This window comes from Epinephelus lanceolatus, chromosome 12, assembly GCF_041903045.1.
Source record: "Epinephelus lanceolatus isolate andai-2023 chromosome 12, ASM4190304v1, whole genome shotgun sequence".
Taxonomy (NCBI): domain Eukaryota; kingdom Metazoa; phylum Chordata; class Actinopteri; order Perciformes; family Serranidae; genus Epinephelus; species Epinephelus lanceolatus.
In genome coordinates, this window is record NC_135745.1 from 21,802,055 (window position 1) to 21,826,927 (window position 24,873).

General features: G+C 38.3%; 4 protein-coding genes across 4 annotated transcripts in view; all 4 read right to left on the bottom strand.

The window, feature by feature from the left end:
* Window positions 1-20: 20 nt before the first annotated feature.
* LOC117272214 (E3 ubiquitin/ISG15 ligase TRIM25) lies at window positions 21-9,908 on the bottom strand. The gene is made up of 7 exons (XM_033651015.2): window positions 9,199-9,908; window positions 6,163-6,258; window positions 5,776-6,009; window positions 3,580-3,739; window positions 3,401-3,502; window positions 2,865-2,963; window positions 21-986 (listed from the first exon to the last, which is right to left on the bottom strand). The coding sequence occupies exons 1-7, from the start codon at window positions 9,796-9,798 to the stop codon at window positions 919-921; spliced, it is 1,359 nt and encodes a 452-aa protein (XP_033506906.2). The 5' UTR covers window positions 9,799-9,908; the 3' UTR covers window positions 21-918.
* A 1,585-nt stretch (window positions 9,909-11,493) lies between these two features.
* On the bottom strand, window positions 11,494-16,447 carry LOC117272215 (protein THEM6-like). The gene is made up of 3 exons (XM_033651017.2): window positions 16,327-16,447; window positions 13,989-14,493; window positions 11,494-12,751 (listed from the first exon to the last, which is right to left on the bottom strand). Exons 2-3 carry the CDS (start codon window positions 14,487-14,489, stop codon window positions 12,644-12,646), a joined length of 609 nt encoding a protein of 202 aa, XP_033506908.1. The 5' UTR covers window positions 14,490-14,493; window positions 16,327-16,447; the 3' UTR covers window positions 11,494-12,643.
* A 488-nt stretch (window positions 16,448-16,935) lies between these two features.
* On the bottom strand, window positions 16,936-20,074 carry LOC117272297 (protein THEM6-like). Its single transcript, XM_033651145.1, has 3 exons — window positions 19,976-20,074; window positions 17,425-17,932; window positions 16,936-17,339 (listed from the first exon to the last, which is right to left on the bottom strand). Exons 2-3 carry the CDS (start codon window positions 17,926-17,928, stop codon window positions 17,232-17,234), a joined length of 612 nt encoding a protein of 203 aa, XP_033507036.1. The 5' UTR covers window positions 17,929-17,932; window positions 19,976-20,074; the 3' UTR covers window positions 16,936-17,231.
* Window positions 20,075-21,272: 1,198 nt separating this feature from the next.
* The window catches only part of LOC117271369 (uncharacterized), a 32,342-nt gene continuing 28,741 nt past the window's right edge, over window positions 21,273-24,873 (bottom strand). Inside the window, exons 20-25 of the mRNA XM_033649489.2 lie at window positions 24,529-24,653; window positions 22,811-22,935; window positions 22,527-22,672; window positions 22,199-22,301; window positions 21,945-22,081; window positions 21,273-21,803 (exon numbers count right to left, since the gene is read on the bottom strand). Of these exons, the coding sequence (XP_033505380.2) occupies window positions 21,671-21,803; window positions 21,945-22,081; window positions 22,199-22,301; window positions 22,527-22,672; window positions 22,811-22,935; window positions 24,529-24,653 (769 nt within the window). The 3' untranslated portion in view covers window positions 21,273-21,670. The remainder of the gene's footprint in view (window positions 21,804-21,944; window positions 22,082-22,198; window positions 22,302-22,526; window positions 22,673-22,810; window positions 22,936-24,528; window positions 24,654-24,873) is intronic.

Below are 24,873 nucleotides of genomic sequence, written 5' to 3' on the forward strand. Positions count from 1 at the left end.
AAACAACACTCTTGGGAAAGTCTAGTTTGTACACGTGTATTTATTTTTTTAATGCCTGTGTGTCACAAATCACGATATATTATTACACGTCTGTAAAGCAACAAAATGATTGTTTTGTAGGTTCAGTTAAAAATTAAAAATAATTATAAAAGCAAAACCTTGTTAAAAAAAAAAGACAAAGTAAAACTTGACCAAGTTTCGAGGCAATTTTCTTTCAAATACTGAAATTAGATGTAGTGAGTTAGTCTAGCTATGTGTTGCTTAATGCTGCTTAAAGGGACAGTTCACCCTGTAATCTAAATTATATATTCATTCTCTTACCTGTAGTGCTATTTATCAGTCTAGACTGTTTTGGTGTGTGTTGGAGATAGTGGCCATTCTCCCGAATATAAAGGATTGTGGTGCTCAAAGCGCCAAAATAATAATAATATTAAAAATAATAATAATAAATACATTTGAAAAACTCAACATCAGTGTCTCTTTCTAGAAATCACCACCTGGTTACTCAAGATAATCCACAGACCTTGTTGTGAGCAGATTCATGTAGGAACTATTTTCTTGCTACCAACCTACACCTGCCAAATGTATCACCACGCAGAAGGAAGTGTGCATCTACTCATGAACAAGAGGCTCATGCTAACGACTGAGATGTAAACATCAATGGCGCCCCCCTCGGCTGAGCTACAACATGACCTATCTCAGTGGTGCTAGGTGAGCTAGCAGTAGATACACTCTTCCTTCAGTGAGGTTCACTGATCGCTGAAAACACAGCAGTTATAATGAATACCAAAAGATGAATTATTAAATATACAATCCATAGGTGTCAGTACAGATTTGTGAGAGAAGAGCACTGAGGTATAACGACATTCAGCCCATGTAGGTGCATGTGAAATGTTGATTCTGATGTCCGCTACGAGTCTATTTCCTCCGGGGGTGAGCACGTCGCTGGAGGTACCTCTGTCTGGATCCTGAGGAGAGTTTGGACCCTGAGCAGACACAACAGGGATTATTAGTCCACACTGTAACTGTAGGGCACCCTGAGGTGACAAAGATGGTTACAAATCAAATAAATATTCTCCCAGACATGATCTGCAGAACTATTTTCCAGATGATGCAATGTCATGAAATGTCATTTCAACATCAGTGATCATAGTATTAAAAAAAAGAAAGCCATATACACTAAATATCTGCATTAAAAAAACACTAAATTACCTGAGATGGAAAATTTAAATCTACAAGGCTTCTTTTATTTCAAAGATTTAAAGGGGCTTTATGTGAGATTCAGAGTGTGCGTTTGGACATGGTTCTCAACATGGAGGTGGCTGAGCAACAGGGCTATCTTCATGAACAGCAGTAAACAACGGCAGAAGTGCTGACAGAGCCAACGGTGTTAACCAGGGGGGAACTAGAGGATGGGCACTACGCTTCCACAATGATGTCATCTCTTATATTAGTGGTGAGTGCCATATGAGCATGGCGCAAAGTGGGGCTGAGGAGCTAGGCAGTGGCTTCACAGATCACAGTAAAGCTAAGATGACAACACACACAGAGGCAGCATCACTCTTTGCTCAACACGCCATTAACCCCCTTTATCCTTACACTGACCTGTGTTTTTTATATTGATACATACTTATATATTGCTTTGTATTATTTCCCACCAATGCTTCCTGCTTTACTTTCCCTCTGCTGCTGTGATGTCACAGAGCCTTTAAATGTCTACCACTCACCAGACTTAAGTGTTGCCTAGAATGTTTGCATCATATAAAGTTGATGCAAGTTTTCATAATTTGACACCAAACTTTGGCGATCAAGAGAGTGACAGGTGCACAGAAAAGGTTACAGCTTTCTAATCAGGTATCGCAGATGCAATTTGCATGTATTTGCAGGTGTTTTGGTGCGATAACAGATCCATGTAAAATATACTCTGCATAGACGTTTGACACACGCCGCCCAGCTCTTCAGGCAGTCTTCATAGAGCCACTCAAAGTCTAAAGGTAAATTTGACTTTACAAGAAGACTACTACAAAAAACTCTACAGACAATTAGTGGTGGATTTTACATACAAAACATGAGACCAACTTATACAATATGATTAATTATTATAGATTCAACTACTCAACAATGTATACTGGAGAGTAGTTGAAATGGTCTCCACCTCAATATGCTGTAACATTGTAATGCTGCTTTTTTAGCAACTAGAGCTGCAACTGTTAATTGATTAATCGATTAGTTACCAACTATTAAATTAATTGCCAGGTAATTTGATAATTAATTCACTGGTTTGAGTCATTTTTAAGGAAGAAAATGGTAAAAAATTATCTGACTACACCTTCTTAAATATGAATATTTTCAGGTTTATTACTCCTTCATGACAGTAGACTGAATATCTTTGGGTTGAGGACAAAACAAGTAATTTATTTGGGAAACACTGTTTGACATTTTTCACCATTTTCTAACATTTTATAGACCAAACAACTAATCAATTAATTTGAAAATAATACACAGATTAAAAATCTAAACAACTGTTAGTTGCAGGATTAGTGACGCATCAGTGATTACAGCCCAGTAACGAAATATAACTCTCTCATAGGTTCACTCTGTGGCCTCATGAGTACTTCTACTTTTGATACTTTAAGTACATTTACTAATAATTCTTTTGTACTTAAATTATGAGTGAAGACTTTTATTTGTAACAGAGAATTTTCTGTCTTTCTGTCACTACAATGATAACATTTGTGTTTCAATTTGCTTTAGGTTTTCTTGTGTAAAACTGGTTCTGCCCACTGTTTAATGCTGAAGTACATTACATTTCTGATACCAGCATAAGATGATATGGTAAACATAATATGGCAAATAATATTTACCAAATGGTGAGAAGGAAAAGGTGGGCACGGCAGGTCCTGGTGAGAGGAAAGGGTTGAAAGGGTTCACAGGACTTTGGTCCAGGCCAGGTGGAGGGTTGACTGCCAGCACAAAGAGAACAAACACTGTTACTGCAAAGTCTCAGCTGTCCAAACTGTCACCGTGTGCCGCACTGTCGTCATTCCGCTTGTGCACATTCAGCAAAGTCTGCTGTAAACAAACAAGTTGAGTAAGGTGTTTGTGTGGCATGATGATGATGATGATGATGAGGAGGAGGTTAGGATGAGAAGCACAAACTAACAGGGTAAAATTTAAGGCTTTTATTTAAAGTACAGAGCTTTGTCCAGTTGAATGAATCCTACAAAGTTTAACAACATGTCTTAAAACGTGATTCAAGATGCATTTATGTCATCATTGAGCTGTTTAAGTTGAGACATGCGTCCCTGACTGGCAAAAGTTTTGGGGTGTCTTCACACCTGTATCAAAAGCTGTAATTTTCTATCTAACTCATCCACATCATATTCAAACAGAGACTCACCAAGTGTTGCTTGCATTGGCACATCTGAATCACTTTGCTTCGGCTGTGTTGTGTCCAGAGGTGCAGCAGGATTTTGAGGGCCTACAATCTCTATCTCTCTCACTACAAAAAGAGAAACTCACATGAACAGGATAATTTGTACTAGATAAAAACACAAATGTGCTATGTACAGTATCTACCTCTCTCGTAGATGCTGACAAATCCTCCCTGGCAGACCTCCTGCAACAGCCCTTTAAAATCTGACACAGCTGTCATCACTGGGCCGAAGGTGAGACTGGGGTCAGAGGTGACCGAGGGCAGAGTTGACAGCACGGGTGGAGCCTGGAGAGACTGACAGCTCTGGAATGACAAACACAAACACAGAGACAGAGAGCTTGAGATGCGTTGAAAAATCCTTCTGGTATCCAGTGTCGAGGTTCAGATCCTTGACTCAAAGGTCTGGTGTGTAGGATTTGGTGACATCTAGTGGTGAGGTTGCAGAACTGACACTTCAATGTGCCATGTGTGTAGGAGAACTACAGTGTCCGATGCTAAAACACCAAGACACGAATCACCCTATCTAAAGCTGGTGTTTGATTTGTCCGTTCTGGGCTACAGTAGAAACAACACAGAGGACTCCACTAAAGAGAATCTACTCTGTACGTAGATAAATGGCTCATTTTAACATAACAAAACGGTAACACTAGCACAACAATTCTCAATTTTAAGTGATTACACCCTAATGAAAACACAGTTATTAATACTGTATGCCGGGGCGTCGGTGGCTTAGTGGTAGAGCAGGTGCCCCATGTACAAGGCTGTTGCCGCAGCGGCCCGGGTTCAACTCCAGCCTGTGGCCCTTTGCTGCATGTCACTCTCTCTCTCCCCCTTCACACTTGTCTGTCCTATCAATTAAAGGCTAAAAATGCCCCAACAAATATATTTAACAAAAAAAAAAAAAAAAAAAAAAAAAAAAAAAAATACTGTATGCCATTCCACTTAGATGCCCCTAAATTCTACACACTGGACCTTAAAGTAAAAGCTGTTAAACCACACTATAGACTGAGGATGGCTGTGTAGCCGAAACGTTTCTGGTCAGTTTTCTTTTGTTTCTTTTTGTTTTTCACACTATGGTAGCACTTGTTATATATTTTTGTATATATTTTTGATGGACCATTAAACATGCTACCATAACATCCAACAACCTCTGGAGTGGACAATCTATTTTTCTGATCAGTGTGTGAGCTTTTCCTGCTTTCTTCTTGACAATTTTTTGCCCACACACCTGATGTGAGTTTTTCTTTGGACTTGTAATAAGAGCGCAAACAGCCTTGTTTTCTTTTTCTTTCTACTTACAAAAAAGTGCTTAGGTGTTGTCAGCATGACAACTTTATGATTATGATTTTATACCTAATAGTTATAATCATGAATTTTGTCTTGTCATGTTATTAACTTTTATTGTATATTACACAATTGTTTAATTTTATGATTTATAGATATATTGTTTTTTTTTTTTTTTTTTTTTTAAACTGTGTCTTATAAGGTGTCCTTGAGTGCTCTGAACGGCGCCTATAAATAAAATGCATTATCATTCTTAATAATAATAATATTATAAATAAAATATACCTCAAGTATCAAAAGTACTTACTATGCAAAAAGTACTTTTCTGATAGTGTTTTATTTTATATATATTATACCTCAAACCGTATTTTCTTAAAACAAATGAAAGAATCTGTATTTGCAGTGAAAATATTTTTGTTGCTAAATTAACTCGTTTAAAAATGTTTTGCAAATGAGTGTCTGTAGCTTTAAAAAATGACAAATTGGGCAGTAAGTTCATTTTTACATTTTAGAAAATACTTGAAACAAGCTCATCAGCTTGGAATATGCTTGAAACACCTTATGTTTACCATTTAAAAATCAAAATAAGACTGTAAAAAATAAATAAACTAAAGAAGGAGACTTTGAACACTGACTAAAGCATCATATTTCATAAACTGCTCATGTGTTTTGAAGGTAAAATCTTCAGATGTCATGTATTAAAGGTATACTATGCAGGGTTTTCCTAAAAAAATGTATAGCCTGAATCTGGGGTTGGCTTCACTTTGACCTTTGCTGGTGAGCACTGAAGGAGAGGATGGGGATGAAGAGTGATACAGAGATGTCCGGTTTACTGTTGTACAGGTAGGTGCCAGCGGTTAACTTAGTTAGCTTGGTAAAGTATCGACAAATGTAACATTCCTACTATAGTACCGTAGCATGCAGTTTATGTAAAAGCAGTGTGGGGAGGAGGGGCCACGTTTGAATGGTGTGCAGTAACTGAGACTTCCTGCATTGTATACTGTTAATATAGTGACAATTTTTCCTACTGATGGTGTCAGTGTGAGAGCTGCTACCTGAAGGAAATGGACGTGGTCCTCAGTGTGGGAGAGTTTGTCCAGCTCAGCCTCCTTCTTCTTCAGCTCAGCGATCTCTCTCTGGATCCTCTCCAGCAGCTGCTCGGCCTGACTGACGGCTGTCTTCTCCTGGGCTTTGATGAGCTCTCTCACCTCGAAACGCTTCAGCTCGATCAACCGAATCAGTTCGGTGAAGACGGTGTCACTCTCCTCAGCTGCTGCCCGAGCAGAGCGCTGGAGGGGACACAGAGCAACACATAAGGCTTTGTCTCAGTTCTTACATTATGAGCTGTTGACAGATATCTGGAAGAAGGGAGACATATTTTAACATCTATGTATTGATCCACTGTATTTATATATCAGATCAAACAGGATGTTGGCACTTACAGTGAGAGAGAAAATGGCTTGTTTGATCTCCTGGACTCCTTTTTCCCTTTGATGGATTCTCAGCTGAGAGCTCTGCTTCATGTCACCAAGCTCCCTCTGAGGACAGATATTATAAAAACTTTACATTACCATCACTTTCACTTCAAGGAGAAATCTGAGTATCTGGTTGTCTTATATCGTTGATGTGTTCATGTCATTGTGTTCATCAGTATACAAAGTTTATGACTTAATAAATGTCCCTGTGCGTGCCAAGGCTTAGTTTGGTTTCCAGTTTAGGATTTACGAGCTGGTATCGCTTCACTCTCAGCTGCTGGGTCACTTAGAGTCGTGGGGTTTGATTACAGACATAATAGGCATGATAATAAAAACCTTAAGACTGTTTGAAACCCTGTATCAAATGTGTGAAACCTTCTGCTTATGAAGACAGTAAAGAGCCATCTAGTAGCTCTGTCTCATCAGACCAGATTGAGATTACAAACCCCCACTGTGTTTAAACTGATCAAACCTGGACTAGATTAACATGAAGACTGCAGAGACTGTTTCAGACTAATTAAAGATGAATCTACTTAGATTTTTTTTAAACTTAGACTATTTAAAACTAAGCTTTAGATGAATCAAATTTGAATTTTTTAAAACAGGCAATTTCACTTTTCCTCCATCTGAACCAGGGGCTGTATTCACACAGCTTCCTCGTACTAAGAGTTGCTCCTAGTGACAAAGTTCAAAGACAATTCTTAGAATTAAGCATTTCCCCTTAAAGTTAAGACAAGGTCCTGGTGCAGATAAGTTATTCACAAAGCATCTTAGCCCTTTAGAGAGCTCCTTAGGTTAAAAACTATAATGAGCTGAGAGGAGTTCTTTTCAGAGGCTTAAGAGTTTAAGCAGAGGAGAAATTAGTGAAAACACAAAGAGGTCGGAGGAATATTCTCCAAACACTGGGTGACAGTGAGTTAATGAAATGCCATAGATTAGATGGTGCAGGTTTTAAGTCTGTGGTCGATCTCATCAGAGATGCACTCACACCTCCCACCCAACACAATAACAATATCATGCTAGAAATACAGTGATCACAACACTGAGATATTTGGAGAACTGGAAGGATGCAACAGTGCAGCAGTGATGACTTGGATCTGTCCCAGCTTTCCATCAGCAGAGTGATCACACTAACAAAGACAACACTTCCACAGTTTCGTATTGTGATACAGTTCATTTCAGTTTTAATGGGCGTCCACATCCTACAGTCTCACAAAAGGACAACCAATCACAACTGTTAAAAGAATGTACCATGCCTAGCAACATGGTCAACCACACACCTCCTTGATAAGGTCAAAGTTTCTGTCCCTTCCTTATTCAGAGTTTCCTAACTCACTCCTAAAGCTAGGACTCCTTACTAAATATTTTTCGGTGAAGTGGGAGCTCTCTGAGAGTATTCTCAGAATGTTTGTGAATACAGCATCAGATTTAAAACTGTACACATTACGGAAAAGTTTTGAAATTATATTTATTATAAAGATATGAAACACAATACTTTCTTTCAGAGGGAACATATTCATATTTTGTTTGTAAATTGTGTGTTTTTGTGAATTGCTGTGTTTTCCTTCAACTGAACATGTTTATTGTTCTACTAGTAAAGAGACCTTGATCTCAATGAGACAAGCTGCTTAAACAAAGGATTAAAGTTTAAAGAATGAGAACTTTAAGCGAGAAAATCAATTGTACACATTAAAATATCTTTTTCAATTAAAATCTTCTTTTAAAACAGTATGCTCAAGCAGTTTGAATGCCAACTGTACTTCTTTTCCTCAGTATGGAACCAGTGTATATTTTGTTTGGAAACTGTATGATTGTGCAGAAGCATATTGAATATCTTTCATCTCTCCCTGAAAATAAGATGATCGCAATTATAATGGAGACACCCCTGGTGAATAAGGTAACATTTTTAGCTGAATGAAATCACCATGAAACTTCCCCAGTTGATTATTTACAGTGAGACAACTATTTTCTAGGAAAAAAGTTTTCCAAAATGTTACGTTTGAATATGCAAATAAGGCATCATCTAAACTATATGTGAATTTTCACACTTTCCAGAACAACAATCTGAACATTTGATTAAGTCAGGTTTAAAAAAATTATTTAATTTTGTTGAAAAGTCAGAGGTTTTTATAGAATATATTTTGGGTATCTCTTTTTATCACTTCATAAATCAGAAAACACTGTCAATAGCCATTGAAAATCCATTTTCGCAATGTTTTTAGGAATGTAATGTTATATAAATCTGGCTGTGAATAATGTATGAATAAACCCCTCTGTAAAAACCTTCAGGATATTGGTAGGAATAAAAGTGGAAAATTTGGTGTCAGTAAGTGCTATTGAAGTTGAGATTTTTTGGCTCAGAGTAAGAAAAAAACTGATTATGAGAAAACGGCCTTCAGAAATATGTTTCATAAAATTTCATATATTTTTAGACAAAAGCTAAGACCATGAAACCAGTTCATTACCTTTATATTGCAAGTTTTATGATATTAAATGTGTGAATATGCAAATGGTGCGTTATCTACTTAATTAAGCACTTTCACATACATTTCCAGAGCAGAAATCTGAACTAACATAATCACCTAAATGTGCATTTCATATGTTTTCTTTCCACTAGTCTGAAAGTAGACATGCTATGGAAAAAAAACAGCCCAAAATTTCAAAAGCAGTGTATGAAACATTGTGTTTTCACCTGGGTTGTCTCACCTTAAATACAATGAGATGCATGCATTTTTAGTGTATGTGTGTATTGTTGTGTGCAGTGTGCCAGTGTCAAAGACAGATTTCCATGTTATGCAAATGTAAAGAACAATAGGAAATCTGTATCTAAAATATAAAAATAAATATATTAAGATTAAATATTTATAAAAAAAGAACCTGTGAAACCCTCAGCAGTTGGGAAGAGACAATGTCACTGCTGTGAGCCATCCAGACCACATCAGATCAATCTAAACCAGAACTATTGCTGATCAAATCAATCAGATGATTGATTGGTTTGATTACCTGCTTCTGCTGTATCTCTGCCTCAGCCAGCACCGTGTCGTGCCCTTTGTGTTCATCAGTCAGACACAGGTAACAGATGCACTGCTTGTCGGTGCGGCAGTACACCTCCAGGAGCTTGTCGTGTCGGCCACAGATCGTCTCCTGGAGCTTTTTGGAGGCCGACACCAGCTTGTGTTTCTTGAACGCAGCAGACTCGTAGTGGGGCTGCAGGTGGAGGTCGCAGTAGGAGGCCAGACACACCAGACAGGACTTGACAGCTTTGTTTTTCCTCCCGGTGCAGACGTCGCACCCAACGTCATCGGCCTCGGCGAAACTTTGACTCACAGGCGTCGCCGTGGCCTCCTGGAGTCCAGTCTTTTTGAATTTCTCCACCACGTCGGCCAACATGGTGTTTCTGGCGAGCACCGGCCTCGGGTTGAAGTTGTGCCTGCACTGCGGACACACGAAGATCCCCAGGTAGTCGTCCTGGTCCCAGTAGTTCTGGATACAGTCCCAGCAGTAGCTGTGTCCGCAGGGGATGGTCACTGGGTCCTTCAGCACGTCCAGACATATCGAGCAGTTGAACTGGTCCTTGTCCAGGACCACTCCGGCTTGAGCCATCGTCGACAAACGCAGGAGAGTGTAGAAAATGAGCGAATACACAGGAATCTGACAAACACACAGCTGCTGCTTTGTTTACAGGAAGTGAAAAGAAGGGGACGTGGTCAAAGGAGCGTCACCGGAAACGGTAGCAGGGCATTTAAGCTTTAAAAACGCAAAAATAAAATAAAATAAACCCGCAAATAATAATGATAATAATATTCTTTAAAATAGCGTAATTTTAAATAATGTAATTTTACTTGTATTAATCACTATACATAAATCGCAAAATGGGAACAGTTAGGGACTGTTCATTACTTATGAGGGGGGAAGGAGTGCGGCAAAAAATGGGAGGAATATCAGATAATTTTTTAAGCACTGGGGAGGGACTTATGTTTTTTTTATTTTGGCTTGCAGGAGGAGCATACAAATTCAAATGATTGTATTTTGTATTTATTTTACTGCCGATTTTTTAAGAAAATATATTTATTCATATTTTCTTTTTAAAATTGCCAAAATTACACCACTTATCATCACCAGAAACTGTAAAAACAGGAATTATCATTAGAAAAAAAAATCATGTATCATCATCATCATCATTTTCACATTTCCGATGGTCCTTAGACGCGTCATGTGCGATGACCTCTTCCTTTAGAAAAAAACATAACTAAATTAAAATCGTTCTATTGAATCAAAATCACTTTTTCTAGGTCTCATAAAATCTGGCTAAAATAATAATAATAATAATTATTATTATTATTTAATATTTGCAAGAGTAAAAACCAAGGCTTTTTTCAACTCTAGAATTTTGTCTTCAACTTTTAACTTTTGACTTTCAAACACCAACTGGTAAATTAAAAAAATCTAACTAATTTATGGCAGAGGGAGAGTCCTGCATTTTTCTCCAGTCACTCAGAGAGGCTCAAGCAAAAATATTTGTAGCTTTAGGGAGGGTCAAAATTAAAATATAATAAATAAAATAAATTAAAAATCAAAGTCACACCCCAGCCACCCCTGCCTATGATAAATAAAGAACAGTCCCTTCTGACAGTTTTATTTCATGTAAGCTTTTAATTTTTTTTTCTATGTTGTGAATCCTTGTTTTTGTAATTAGTACATTTACTCAAGTACTGTACATTTTGAGGTACTTAACTTGAATATTTCTATTTACTGATATTTCATACATATAATCCGCCACACTTCAGTGTACTTTAGGGCAGATATAATAACCACATTTTACAATGATGATTTTTAATGTTAAATATTAATTGGAAATCGTAAACACAGCTGTCAAATAAATATTGTGCAGTAAAACGTACATTATTTCCCTCTGTAAGGGAGTGAAGTTGACATACAATATAAATTAGAAGGAAATTGAAAGTACCTCAAAATTGTACTTGAATACATATACACATTCCACCACTGCCAAAAGCCATGTAATATGCCCCAAAAGTTTTAGTTTTATTTTGTTAACTTCATCTAAAAGGACGTCACAGGGCACTGAGATCCAGTTTCACCAACTCTGAACAACAAAGAAAACAAATTGTTGAACACACACACTTCAGACTTACATAAAGAGTTTAACTGTTTGTAGAGAGTAAACATCAACTTCATTCTGCTGAGATCCTGGAACACATTACATAATGAGTGGAATGGTCAAACACACATAACCAGTGGCATTACCGAGTTAAATACTTAGTCAGGTATAAATACTGGTTTCCACTGCATTTTTTAATTTAAAATTCCTCTAAATAATTAACAAAAACAATACATGGAGTTAAGTACATCAGTCCATTTCAATGGATATTAAATAACACAAGTGGAAAAGAAAAGGACAGTGAATATCTTCAGACTTAAATAAATTAAACAGGATTTTCAGTGCATCAGCAACATAAATAACAGGTTAGACATACATCTTTAAAAATGATTTTGTCTCCTCTTCATACAGAACAATACAATACTTTGGTCACAAAATAAAGCTTTGATGCATTAAAGGGAAGCTTCAAGATTTAAAAGGCCAAGCATCGTCCTAACATTAACGTTTCTTTTGCATTGCAGGTTTGGAAAAGCTGCCAGCAACCTCGTATCAGCATTTGCTTATTATGCCTATTAATTTGGATCCGAGCAGTTTCTCTCACAATGACATGCAACTCCAATCAAGAAGCCCACCCTTTAAATGCATGAGTCATACAGTCTGTAAAAGAACTATACTGGACTGATTAAAAGTATCCTTCGAAATCAAATAGTCCCTTTCAGATTGTTAACAAGAATTAAGTTTGTCTACTCACTTGGGATACTTTGTGCAAAATGTTCATGACGTCCATTCAAGCATTTCATCACATCTACGCTTTTTTTTTCTTGTAAAAAGTTATAATGCTCTGAAACTACGGCTAATCAAGAGAAACAGGCATAAAAGAAATCTTCTGTCTGTTCTAAAACATGCATTGATGTCAGTGGAAGATTAACTTTTGCTCGACATGCTTATCTGACGTTAGAGGATTTCTGCTAAAAATGAGAATGAAGATGTCTAAAGCCGGTCTGTGTGCTATGAGGATAAAGCTACGTTCTTGTGTCACTATGTTCTCAAAGAACTTTCAATATGATCCCAATGGATACAGTGCATTTTAAAATATGGAATACCCTACAGTTCAAGTTTTCGTAAGTTCAGTATTTCTGTTCACATCATACAAAAATACACAGCAGGAGGGATTGACCCCAAAACAGAGACAAATGGAATCTTGTGAATCAACTGAAAACTCTACGATGTTTAACGGTCTGTGTGCTTGTATGTATACTGTATATGTGCGTGCAATGCAAATGATATGTGGGTGTACACTCATGATACATGGTGTCATGGTGTGGGGCTTCACTTGTTTTTCCCTTCCAGGCCGCTCTCTGCTCTCAGAGCCTGGCTGCTGGCTGAGATGAAGCTGATCCAGTGTTTGAGGTCCTCGGGAAATTCGGGGCACTCGATCTGCACACAAATACAAAGTTAGCAGAACGCCAAAGTAAAATAAAGCTGAAACTATTAGTCGATTGACATTAATAGGCAAGAATTTTTACATTTTTATTTTTTTCATTTTGAGGAAAACTGAAATAATTCCCAGCTTCCCAAAATGTGAGGATCTAAGTTCGGTTGCACAAAGCACCTTGAGTTAAGATTTTCCTTAAAGTCCAAGTTAAGGTTACTTAAAAAACAACAACAAACGGTTGAACAAAACATTCTTAAGTCTTCCCCTTAAGGTTTTCCTTAAAATGTCTCCTTTAGGATTTAAGGTTTACTCCTTATCTTGGTCTTCTACTTAAGGAAGTTATATACTTAAGTAAGTAATACTAAGTACGGACAGAAACATAAGGTACCTCTAACTCCATCTTAACCACAACATGGCTGAGTTTATAAAGAAAAATGAGAAAACCTGACCATGCCAAGATGAGTGTCCCACGACTGAGAGAACCCAATGTACACACTTTATGACGAGCAACTGATTTTGCATCTTTTGCATTTTACCAGAAGTCGAATTATGATTTGACGTTTGGGGTTGGATCACTCAGCTTTCCAAAGCTGAGCTCATCCAGTCCTTCACAATTAATGATTGTGCTGTGGTTTTATGCAACGGGATCTTTCCAGTCAGTTCTTGGCGAGGGATTTCATGTAAACCTTAAGTGTCATACTTAAGGAGTTCACTAAATATTTTTATGTTTTTAAGTGTTGTTTGGGGGGAAAAAACAACAATTTAATATCACTTTCGATTTTAAGAAAATGTAATGGGTCTTACAGTATTTCTTGATAAAATGATTCATCAATTTGCAGCTAATTTATTGGCACAAGACAAATATCTATTAAAGATATTATTAGCAGGAAACACCGGACTGGTTACAGATCGAACCTCCAACAAAGACTGACTGGACCGATATTGTAACGAGAATGACTTTTTTTTTGCAAAATCCAAGGGTTGATGAATTTAAGCAATACTGGAAAAAATGAATTATGTTTGTCCTGATATGATTAATGATCCTTTACTGCATGAACTGGCACGGGTTTCCATCGGTATAATTTTTGTATGAGTTCATAGTTGACCAACTGCTATGTTTTTGTTGTATTGCTATTCTTCCTACAATAAAAAGGTATATTCAAAATAAGATCATAATCGTCAGTTGCACCATAACCACAGTCATATTATTACTGTTTTCCATCTCTACCTATTCCTCACCTTCCTTTTGCAGACAAACTCGATAATGGTCTCTGGGCTGCAGCGCACCACATTCTGCCTGCAGAGCATGATCGCAGAGACAAAACCATCTCTCTTGGACACAAAGCGCTGCTCCAAGTAAAACGCCTTCTCATCCCATCCCAATATTTTGGTCCGAATCTCAAAAGCCTCACGGAAGGCCAGCGAGCGCCGGTACCGGATGGTGGAGGCCCCTACCACCAATCTGGCCCCCAGTTTGCGCGAGGCCATGAAGAGCCCGTTTCGCATGTAATGGTGGAAGCGGGCAAAGTCACACTCTCTTAGATATCGAGAGTTGTTCATGTGGCCCATGTAGTCCAAATCATGGGGGAGGACCATGCCGTCAATGCTTTGCTCAGCCAACAAGTCCCATATTCTGGGTAGGAACCACGCCTCAAAGAACACCTGGGCCCCCCGCAGGAAGTACCATACATCCAGTGTGCAGAAGAGCAGGAGGAGGGCACCCAGCACCAGCAGCAACATCTCTCTGGAACACATAAGATAAAAACTAATTGATCCCCAGCAGAAAAAAAATGTTGGACAGCAACTTGTGCAGATAAAAGATCAAGTTAAAGAAATACAAAATAAGAGTTACATACAGTTAAATAAGAATAGAATAAAAATATAAATCAATACTGAACAAAAATTTAAATGCAACAATTTTGTTTTTGTTTTCATATTTCACATGTTTAAATTAAAAATCTTCATTTTTTTATTCACTCAACCATCCATGTTAGTGTGCACTTCTCCATTTCCAAGATAATCCATCCACCTGACAGGTGTGGCATATCGAAATGCTGATTAAATAGCAGCATTACTACACAGGTGTGCCCTGGGATGGTCACAGTAAACTGAATGTTAATTTCACTACCATAACATGTCTCCAATGTCGTTTCCATTAATTTGGCAGTAAATCCAACCAGTCTCACAACTGCTGACCACTTGTACCCACACCAGCTCAGGACCTCCACATGCAGCATCTTCACCTGCAAGATCATCGAAGACCAGCCACCCAGACAGCTGATTGTGCAAACAATTGATTTGTGCAAACTGTCAGAAGCCATCTCAGGGAAGCTCATCTGCGTGCTCGTTGTCCTCACTGGGGTCTGGGCCTAACAGCAGTTTATCATTGTAACTGACTTGTGCAGTTGTGGGGCTGGTTGGATGTACTGCCAAATTCACAGAATTTACATAGGAGACAGCTTTTGGCAGTAAAATGATTCACAGGTTCACAGGCAACAGCTCTGGTGGACACTCTGCAGTCAGCATACGAACTGCACGCTCTCTCAAAACTTGTGACATCCGCGGCATTGTGCTGTGTGATCAAACTACTGTCCTTTAATTGTGACCATCCCAAAGCACATCTGCGTAGTAATGATGCTGTTTAATCAGCATCTTGGTGTGCCACACCTGTCAGGTGGATGGATTATCTTGAAAAATTAGTGCTCGCTAACACAGATTTTAACAAATTTGTGACCAAAACTTGAGAGAAATACATCTACTGAGTGCATAAAAACACTATTAACTTTAACTAAAACCTGTTAAAAATGGGAACAAAAACAAAAGTGCTGTGTTTAAATTTGGTTTGGTTTATATACGGACATTTGGGGAGAAAACTGCAAGGTAAAATGACATGGTGTGGTCAAACAGTGGTGTGATAAACAGCAGCAGAGTCAGCAGACAGACGATATGATAAAGTAGTGATACTTGGAGATTTGATGCACATATAATATAAAAAATGTTATAATATGGTGAATCATGACTTAAAATGCAATATGAGATACAGATAAGATTATAGTATGGTGTAATGTATTAATAAATATTAGTGACAAGCATTAAAAACTCATTTTAAGGTAAATGATATGCCACATATTTACAATTCCAAAGCCAATGACATTAATTTCCTTTAAAAATGCTTACATAAAGGAGTTAGTGTTTTCTAAATTCATGACCACACTGTATGTAATCATATGTACCTTTGACCTCATCAATGTCAGTGCAGATGTGTAGAAAAGCAATAGGTTAATGTTTTTTTCTCCACTTGTTAGCTTAATATTCATGCTGAAATATTGAAGCATCACATCCCCGTCATTTCCCACTTCAACCTTGAGGGCTTCGCTCAGATGAACGGAGCGCAACCTGCTGTGACAGCCAAATCTGTTAGCTTAGCTGCTAGCTACCGGCACTTGGTGGCCTTGCAGAGTACAGACTCTGGCTGCACTACGCTGCTTCTCATCTTCTTTGTTTTTAGTTTCCACCATGTCAAAATTTAAATAGTTAAAAATACGGTAGAATTGTTTTGTATGGGTGTAAAACTTACCGTGCGTCCAGTAACGAGCCCTACCATGGGATGCGGTGCAACTTGAACAGAAACCACAGATAGAAACCGGTAGACTGAATGAACATGACTTCCGGGTGCGTGACGTCGCGCAATCTTCTTCTATGAGCTTCAATGGCAGGCGGCGTCCTCAGTGCTTTACCGCCATCTTCTGGAGGTAGTTAATTCCTACAGTGTACAGCCTCCAGCTTGAATGGTCTAGAGCAGAGGCGTCAAACTCATTTTTAGTTCATCAGGGGCCACATACAGTCTGATTTGATCAGAGGTGGGCTGGACCTATGAAACTATTCAAATTCAAAATCAAAGTGTATTTGTGGGAGGAATGGAAAGTATTCTCCCATCATACAACATTTGGAGACATCGACTAAATTAAAGTTTTAATCATTTAATTCTTCTTCTTTTTGGGGTCAAAACTATTTCAAATGTAAATAATACATCTGGTTTCTAATTAATACAATTTTTATCTCTGTTAAAGTAGCCATTACTTAGGGAAAGAAGAAACACATTAATATAACAGGTTATAAGCAGGTTTCTGGTACCTTACAATGTTCACTGAGACCTGTTGGATTCTTCCCTGTGAGTGCATCAATATGATTTTAAATTCATTTTTATTTATTGCTGCCATAATACACAAAGATACACTTTATACAATCATATTACTTTATTATTACTGAGTTAGTAATCACATGTTAGCCTCTCCAAACAATCTGGTGTGCTTATTCTTCCAGTGTTGACATAAGTCTAAGGAAAGCTTGTTTTCACATCTGTAGGCACAAGTGTGTTTGAATCCATGTAATTGTAAACAAAAGAAAAATGTCTTTTTAATCCTGAGATGGTAAATTAGCTTTCTTGCAAAGAGCCAGCCGTAAAGCTGCCCATGCAATGTCTCATTTGTTCTTCTCATCTAGTCCGTTCTCGGCTCTGAGGGCCTGGCTGCTGGCAGAGATGAAGTTGACCCAGTGCTGAAGGTCCTCTGGAAACTCAGGGCACTCCACCTGCAGGGAGCACACCATACACTCAGTGCTCTTCAGTTATTAAAGGTGACATATTTGCATGTGTGTTTATTCATTTGTTCCTTACCTTTCGCTTACACAGGTGCTGCATGATCTTGTCCGGGCTGCTGCGTATTACGCTCTGCTTGCAGTACATGACGGCACACACCAGCCCATCTTTTGTTGACACAAATCTCTGCTCCAGGAAAAAGGCTTTGTCGTCCCAAGTGACGATGCGACTCCGCAGCTCGTACCCCTCACCTATACACAGGGCCCTGCGGTAACGGATGGTGGTGGCCCCCACTACCATCGAAGCTTTGAGTGCTCGCAGCGCCTTGAACACGCCGTTACGCATGTACAGAGAGAAGCGGGCAAAGTCACACTCTCGGAGGTAACGAGCATTGTTCATGTGGCACATGTCGATGTCATTGGTAGTGACCCGGCTGGTACGAGTCTGCTCTGCGGTGACATCCCAGATTGGGGGCTGGAACCAGGCCCTGATGATCACAGCAGCTGCCCTGAGGAAGTACCACACATCGAAAGTGCAGAAGATAGCCAGCAAGATGGCGAGCACCCACAGCACCCACCACATCTCCCTGGAGAAAGGAACACAAGCAGAGGAAGTTAGGGGGTCACTGTGATGTGAAGGTGGGATGTAACTGAAGAAGCTGAGCTGAGGTAGCTATATGATGGTTATGGTGTTTGATTCAAGTTATCTGACAATCAAAAAATCCATTTTATAAGAGGCAGAAGTAAAAGTGAATGTTAATGATTTATGTAACAGCTTTCACTCATCATAATCCCACCTTCCATAAAAGAAAATGACAAAGTAAGAATTTACTTCTTCCCTCCCACGCTGAGCTACACGTTTTGTTACTTGCTCCCGATATTTGAGTTTTTTACTTGTATTGGCATCGGCCGATACGCACGTGGGTTCGCGGATTTATTTTTCCCTGGCACTTTTTTTCATTTGAAAGTATGTGGTTAAGTTGAACAAAGCTGTTGAATCCTACTGTGTACAGTAGTTGTTGTTTTATTTATGCTTCAGCTTAAATATTTGTTTATTTTATAAAGACATTACTGGAAGATTTAAGAGCACTGAACTCTTTTTTTTATTTGAATGTATAATAATAATAATGTTCTACCTCAACTTTCCATCTTGTTTTAGTATTTTTTACTGTTCAATAAACGTTTCTTATTTTAAACTTGAGACCTGTAATCTTTGTTATCATTGTGTCATTTTTTTGATGTAAATTGAGGGAGCAAAAGCAGTATTGGCCCCAAATATCGGCTCAAGAAAATCGGCAGTCCATAATCAGTCATCAGCTAAGGGTGATGGAAAAAATCGGTATCGGCATCGGCCCAAAAAATCCATATCAGTCTATCCCTACTGCCAATGCTGAAAAAAAGACTGACTGATTGGGCTTTCCTGCAAATTTGCACAATTCCTATTTAAAAAGGGCTTGTGGGAGACGAAAGACGAAATAAATCATTATAAAGGGTTACCTTAAACTTTTGAACAGCAATATATTTCCCACAACCAACAAGCATGTTCCTGGTACCTTATACTTGCAAGGGACTGTTCCCTGCTCTAGAGAGAGCGGGGCCTCAAACCACTCTCTCTACGCCCCCCCCCCCCCCCCCCACCCCGTGGACCTCAGTGCAACTGCACTGCCTATATTTACGCCCCTGGCTGCATGTTGTGGCTTTTATTAGTTCCCGATGTATTGCAGGTCTAAGTGAAGATTCTCCAGGAAACTGACATGTCTGCACCTCTCAGTCTTATGAGAAGGATTCATTTGTCCAAATTTGTCTCAGCACTTCTGTCTTTTATTAACAGTGTTAAACATATTATTAATATTCTGAATGGTTCAAAAGCAGGAATAGCAAACAGATCATAGTGATTAATGTTTATAATGGCCAATTATTATAAGAGGAATAATTCTCACCCTTTTTTATGCAGGCATTTAATGTTTCTGACAGAAGTGGCATAGCAGTAAAGTATAGTGTTTCACCACTTAAACATGTAGTGTGTTGGTGCATTACACTACAGAAAGCAGATCCACTGAGATTCAATGTGACCGTTTCAGAACCAGTTTCAGTGTTAACATTTCTGCGAGCAGCTTTGACTTAAACTTGAGTGTGAACAGGTTCTGCAGGAAAGACAGGCGCTGGCTCAACTTGTCAAAGCATGATCAGTTAGGAGTCAATGAAAAGATTACCACATTTAACAATAGTGTAGACACTAACTTCATCCAGTAAAGTTGGTGTTACAAATGCTATGCTACTTCTGAGATAAATGCTAGCTACATAAATCCTAATTAATTAATGAACTAAATAAATCAGTGCAGTGACCGCAGAGCGAGTGAACACGAAGTTACTTTAGTGTAAACGGCGCTACAGTTAAGAGTAATTCTTTGTCAGAAAAATCATTCACAAGAGTTTAAATCAATGCTGTAACATTTTATGATTTTATATTTAAGCTAACGTTAGTATAAACGCTGACAGCTCTGGAGTAAAACTACCTACTGACGTAGTAAGGATAGTTTTCAGTCTAACTTTACGGTGAACGTAAACAAATTGACAAAGTAAACATACTAACAGTTTAAACTTTTAGTAGTAAACTAATAAAAACTCACCTGCTGTTTGGTTGCTCCTGTTTCCACTCAAACAGCCGAGTCCACAGCTTTCAGTCCTGCACACAGTCCAACAGCATGGAGTCAAATCGGAAAGTTTAGGCACGCATTTACAAAGCACTTCCGACTTGACCCTTCAAAATAAAAGCATAACTGACGCCGGCGTTTCGACGTTTAATCAGTAACAAAGCGGACGAACACGTGTAATGGGGTTTATCTGTTAATATATCAGTTTGTAATGTTTTAAAATTGCCCCCTTATATCATGTGTAGTTCTGAAATGCAATTAATACATTTTTGTTAATGCACGGAAATTTAATTTGAAAACAAGAGTGACCCATTTCCTCACTTGTTTGGTGCCCGGGCGTGACGTAGAACCAGACTGTATAAATATGGAGAATAAGAGTAGACGTGGGTACTGCTATTATCATTATCATCATCATCATCATTAAAAACAATAATATTACTACTAATAATAATACTAAATAATATTTAAAAAAAAATTAAAAAATCACCCAAGCCACTTACTGTAGACAAATGTAGGTGACAGCTGTAGCCTTATATCTGAGTAATGACTGACTACATGAGTCTTGGTGAGTCCCTATTTTGTCATTTTTGGAAAAGAATAATCAAATTTATGTCAGTCTTAAAGCTTTTACCCATATTTTTGTCCTCAGCAGTGTTATTAGTAAGAAGTTGGTGTTTTTCAGTTACATAATGACCTTTTTGATGATCACATCTTTCCATCTATCCCCCATAACAGTTTAGTTTTAATGGTTTTAATTTTGTAAACTCTACAAACTCTACAAACATGCAAATTATAACTGTATGCAAATTGTGTACCGTATATGAAATGTTGAAACACTTAATATAAAGAGATATACAATTATTTAAAATGTGCTCAGTCTTGCTGAGAATCACTGTCTTTAATAGTCTTTGCTTCTAAGTACTGAGCTTGTATGGGGGTTTCTTTTATATGCCATGAACATGCCAGGGACTGCAGATGGAAATTAGCCTGTATGACTAAATCAGGCCCATTTACATAACAGATCCAAGTGTGCATTTTAATTAATGTGCATTGTCCCTTACTCCTTTCTTAAATTAAAAAAAAAAAAAAACACAGGTGAAAAATATTAGTTTCTCCATTCACTCACACAGACTCGGCTATAGCATGCTGACATAAAAGTCCCATGTGTGACTTAAAAGCACATCAATATAGATCAGCTTTTACAGGGATTACTTGGGGAAAAAAAAACAAAAAACAAATGTTTCTGCAAATTTGAAAATGATGAAAAAAAATGTCTCAATCACTCTCATGCTTTATTCTCTTGCGATCACTATTATAACAAATACAATGAACTTACACTTTGATTTACCAAACTTCAAAAAAGTTATTTCAGATTTTCAATGCAATATATTTAACTGATAAAACAGTGACTAAGAAAACAGGACAAAATGGAAAAGGCACCCTGAACAATCTAAAGTTAAGAACAAGAATGAACTCCAAACACAAGTGTCTCAACAGATGAAACAAATAACTGCTCATGTAAAGAAGTGACGTTGAGGCAGGAGTGAAATAATTAGAACAACACACACTAATTGCCCCTAACTAACAGGATAATGTGTTAATATGAATTAACTTGTACAGAATAATATAAAAAGCAGCTGGTTATTTTTGTCATGTGAAACTGATGTCCAACTATTCAGTTGTAGTTTCGATCTGGATTTGCTGAGAACGATGATCCATCACCATTTTCTTCATGGTCTGGTCCGCCGTGATGTCACTCATTTCAAGCTCATGTCCCGGGCCGGCCGTTGGGTCATAGTGGTGTCTGCAAGTACAGTCAACTCATTATGCTAACTTTACATTAAAAGACGAGTTCATGTGCAACCGTGTAGTTTCTTAACAACTGTCAGTCACTAAAGTAATCACACCTAACTTAATTAGTGTCAGCAGTAGTAAATAAACTCACTGCTTCAGGTGCTCCTCAATGGCCTTGCGTTCATACACAGTGCCATACACTGTTTTCACAGGATCGACAAACATCTTCTTTGTGAGCGGACAGATCAGATGTTGGGGTATAAACTGAGGCACAGTCTCCACCAGTTTCTTTAAATAAAAACAAAAACAGTACAAAACAATATGGTGAGGAAAACCTGTACGGCACTAAACTGTAAGAATAAAAGTGATGACCAGCACACATTTAATATAAAGGAACCCATTTACTTTCTCCATGTCATCCATTGAGATTCCTGCGTTTTTCTTTGTATGTTTCTCAGCTTCTCGTTCATACGTCTTACGGCTTGTCAGGAATTCTTCTGCCAAAATGCTTTGAAAGGAAAAAAAGGGAGTCAAATGGGAGTCAAGTGTCTGCTCTACAATGCTGAATCAACACCTCTGTGACGGATTTTTACTGTGCGTAACATTTTGAATAAACAGAACAAAGTGAAAATGGGTTAAAAATATCCTCAACGTAAGAAATATCTCTTGGTGAAAATGCCCTTTAGTGCCCATAACAGTGACCTATTTATGACTGAGTGTGTATATATGTCACCTGTCCAGTGGATCATCAGGCTCAGGGATGATGAGCAGTCCATACACAGCTTCCAGGATCTCCCTCATGGTGATGTGAGCGTTGTAGTTGCGGTCGAATATGTTGTGGCAGATGCGGCCAACGCTGTTGACATTGCAGTGGTAAACCTGTCATTGTGTTAAGAAAACACACACACATTCTGGACGGACAACATTACTTTATCAGTGATGAACAACCACAATGTGTGTCTACATTTTACAACAGAAACACAAAGACTTGTCTTTCATTTGTATTTGGCAGGATACAGGTGTGACAAAGCGCACGACTGGAGGCTTCGCTGGGTAGTCTGGACCAAACTGGCAGTACAGCTCAAACACTCCTTTCTTATACGGCGTGTCAGGAGGGCCTTGCATGAGGATCCTCCAGAACCCTGAAACGATAAGAAACTAGAATTACCTCCATGTGTATATATGCCTCAGCCAACCTGTCAAGTTGCACTTTATATCCTTCTCGGTCCTGACTAATATGCTGTGAAGACTTTGAAGAATTAAATGAAATGTATTTTGTGTATTTCTTGTGAATGGTGAACGCTTCACACACATCTTCATAGGGCTGCCCCTGAAAGTCGGAGAAGTCTAGCAGTTTTTTTGCTAGTCAGTGTGCTGTGCAGTGAACTTCTAAGGATGTTTGGGTCCCCAGATTTTGCTGCAGAGTGAGCACTCTTGACTTTGATGCTACTCTTTGGTACAGGGAACTGCTGACAAGCCTGCAGCAGCACAGAGGTAGAGAGGCTCTGCACCGTAAAGCTCAGAGACATTATCTTCTCTCTTCTGCTTTTAAATGGTCAGTTTACAGCTCACAGTAACTTACAACACAGTCTCTGGCTTTTGTTTGATATCTAGTGTCGGCAAAAAATGCTGTTGCACATTTCCGATCTGTCGTTAGCTTGTTTACCATATTACGATAATATCGCGCTCTCACAGAACGCCCCGCTGAGCCCCATTCAAACTTTAAAACTTAATATGATGTGTTTTGTACGGTCACAGTGGCCTTTGACCGCCAAAATGAATGAATGCACCTGCTCATTGTTTTCACCTGTTGGACAGAGTGTATCACGGGGCTCTGAGATTCATTACGAACTGTGCTTCTCTCACTCATCACTGTGTTCTCTCAGGAAAGGAAACTTATCTGCTCGTCGCCTCAGTCACTGGTATATCTTAATTTACAAAGCAATTTTGGGCAGACATCCTTCTTATTTAAGTTCACTATTAACCTGGAAACAAGGAAGTCACAATCTCCGCTACATGGACATTTTGAAACTGGTTGTTTCCAAAGATAAGGATTGAATTAGGAAAGAAATCTTTTAGGTTTTCAGCTCCTGATGTTTGGAACAAGCTTCAGTCTGAACTACACTTAGATACACTGATTCCTTTGACTGATTTTAAAGAGAGAGTGAAATCCATGGAGTCTAGGCTTTCGGTCTGTAAATGTTCTGACTGTATGAGGGTTTGTTCTGTGTTTGTAAATGTTTTTCTAATTACTGTCAACTGCAACTATGTGACTGTATCGCTGCTGCCTTGGCCAGGTCTCCCTTGAAAAAGAGATCCCCCATCTCAATGAGACTAACCTGGTTAAATAAAGGTTAAACAAAAAAAATCTAACCAGTTCATCCTTTAGCGCAAGAGGATGTTTTTCGACAAATTTAAAGAAATTCCTCAAGAGATTCCTGAGACACCGTGTTCATGACAATGGGACGGATACAACCTGAAAATATAATATGTGTTGCTATTTAAAGTTACATATTTACATGGATAAAAAAACCTGTACCTGAAAACAAGAAATGCTGCTTATTGTGAATCCCAGTTTACATTGTGTACATTCTGCACATAAAATATACAATGTTACATAGCTAAAACTAAACCTTGTGCCATTTGTGTGCCCCAGAAAAAATGCAAACACACACACAAACAAAATAAAAAAAAATAAAATACATTACACTGAAATGAGAGGACATGCCACTTACTGAAGTCTGACTCTGATGGAAAGACCCTGAAGAAGGGATGTGGGTTACAGTGAAGGCTCCTCATCTCCTCCAGGACACGTTTGTCATTATACCAATTCCCAGCCTTTATCTTCTTTTTCAGAGCACTATTCAGAAAGATTATTAGTGCTTTAAAGTTATTACAAACACTCTAAAATTTATTAAAAGTAAGTAAATATTATAGCAAAGTATATACAGTAAAAAATATATTATTATAATCATCATGGTTTTGAATTTATAGGTTGAATTTATATTTTTAATTCTCATTAAAAACATTTACAGGAGGCCGCCTCCAGCTGCTAAAATGCTTTGTGTGATGGGGGCCTT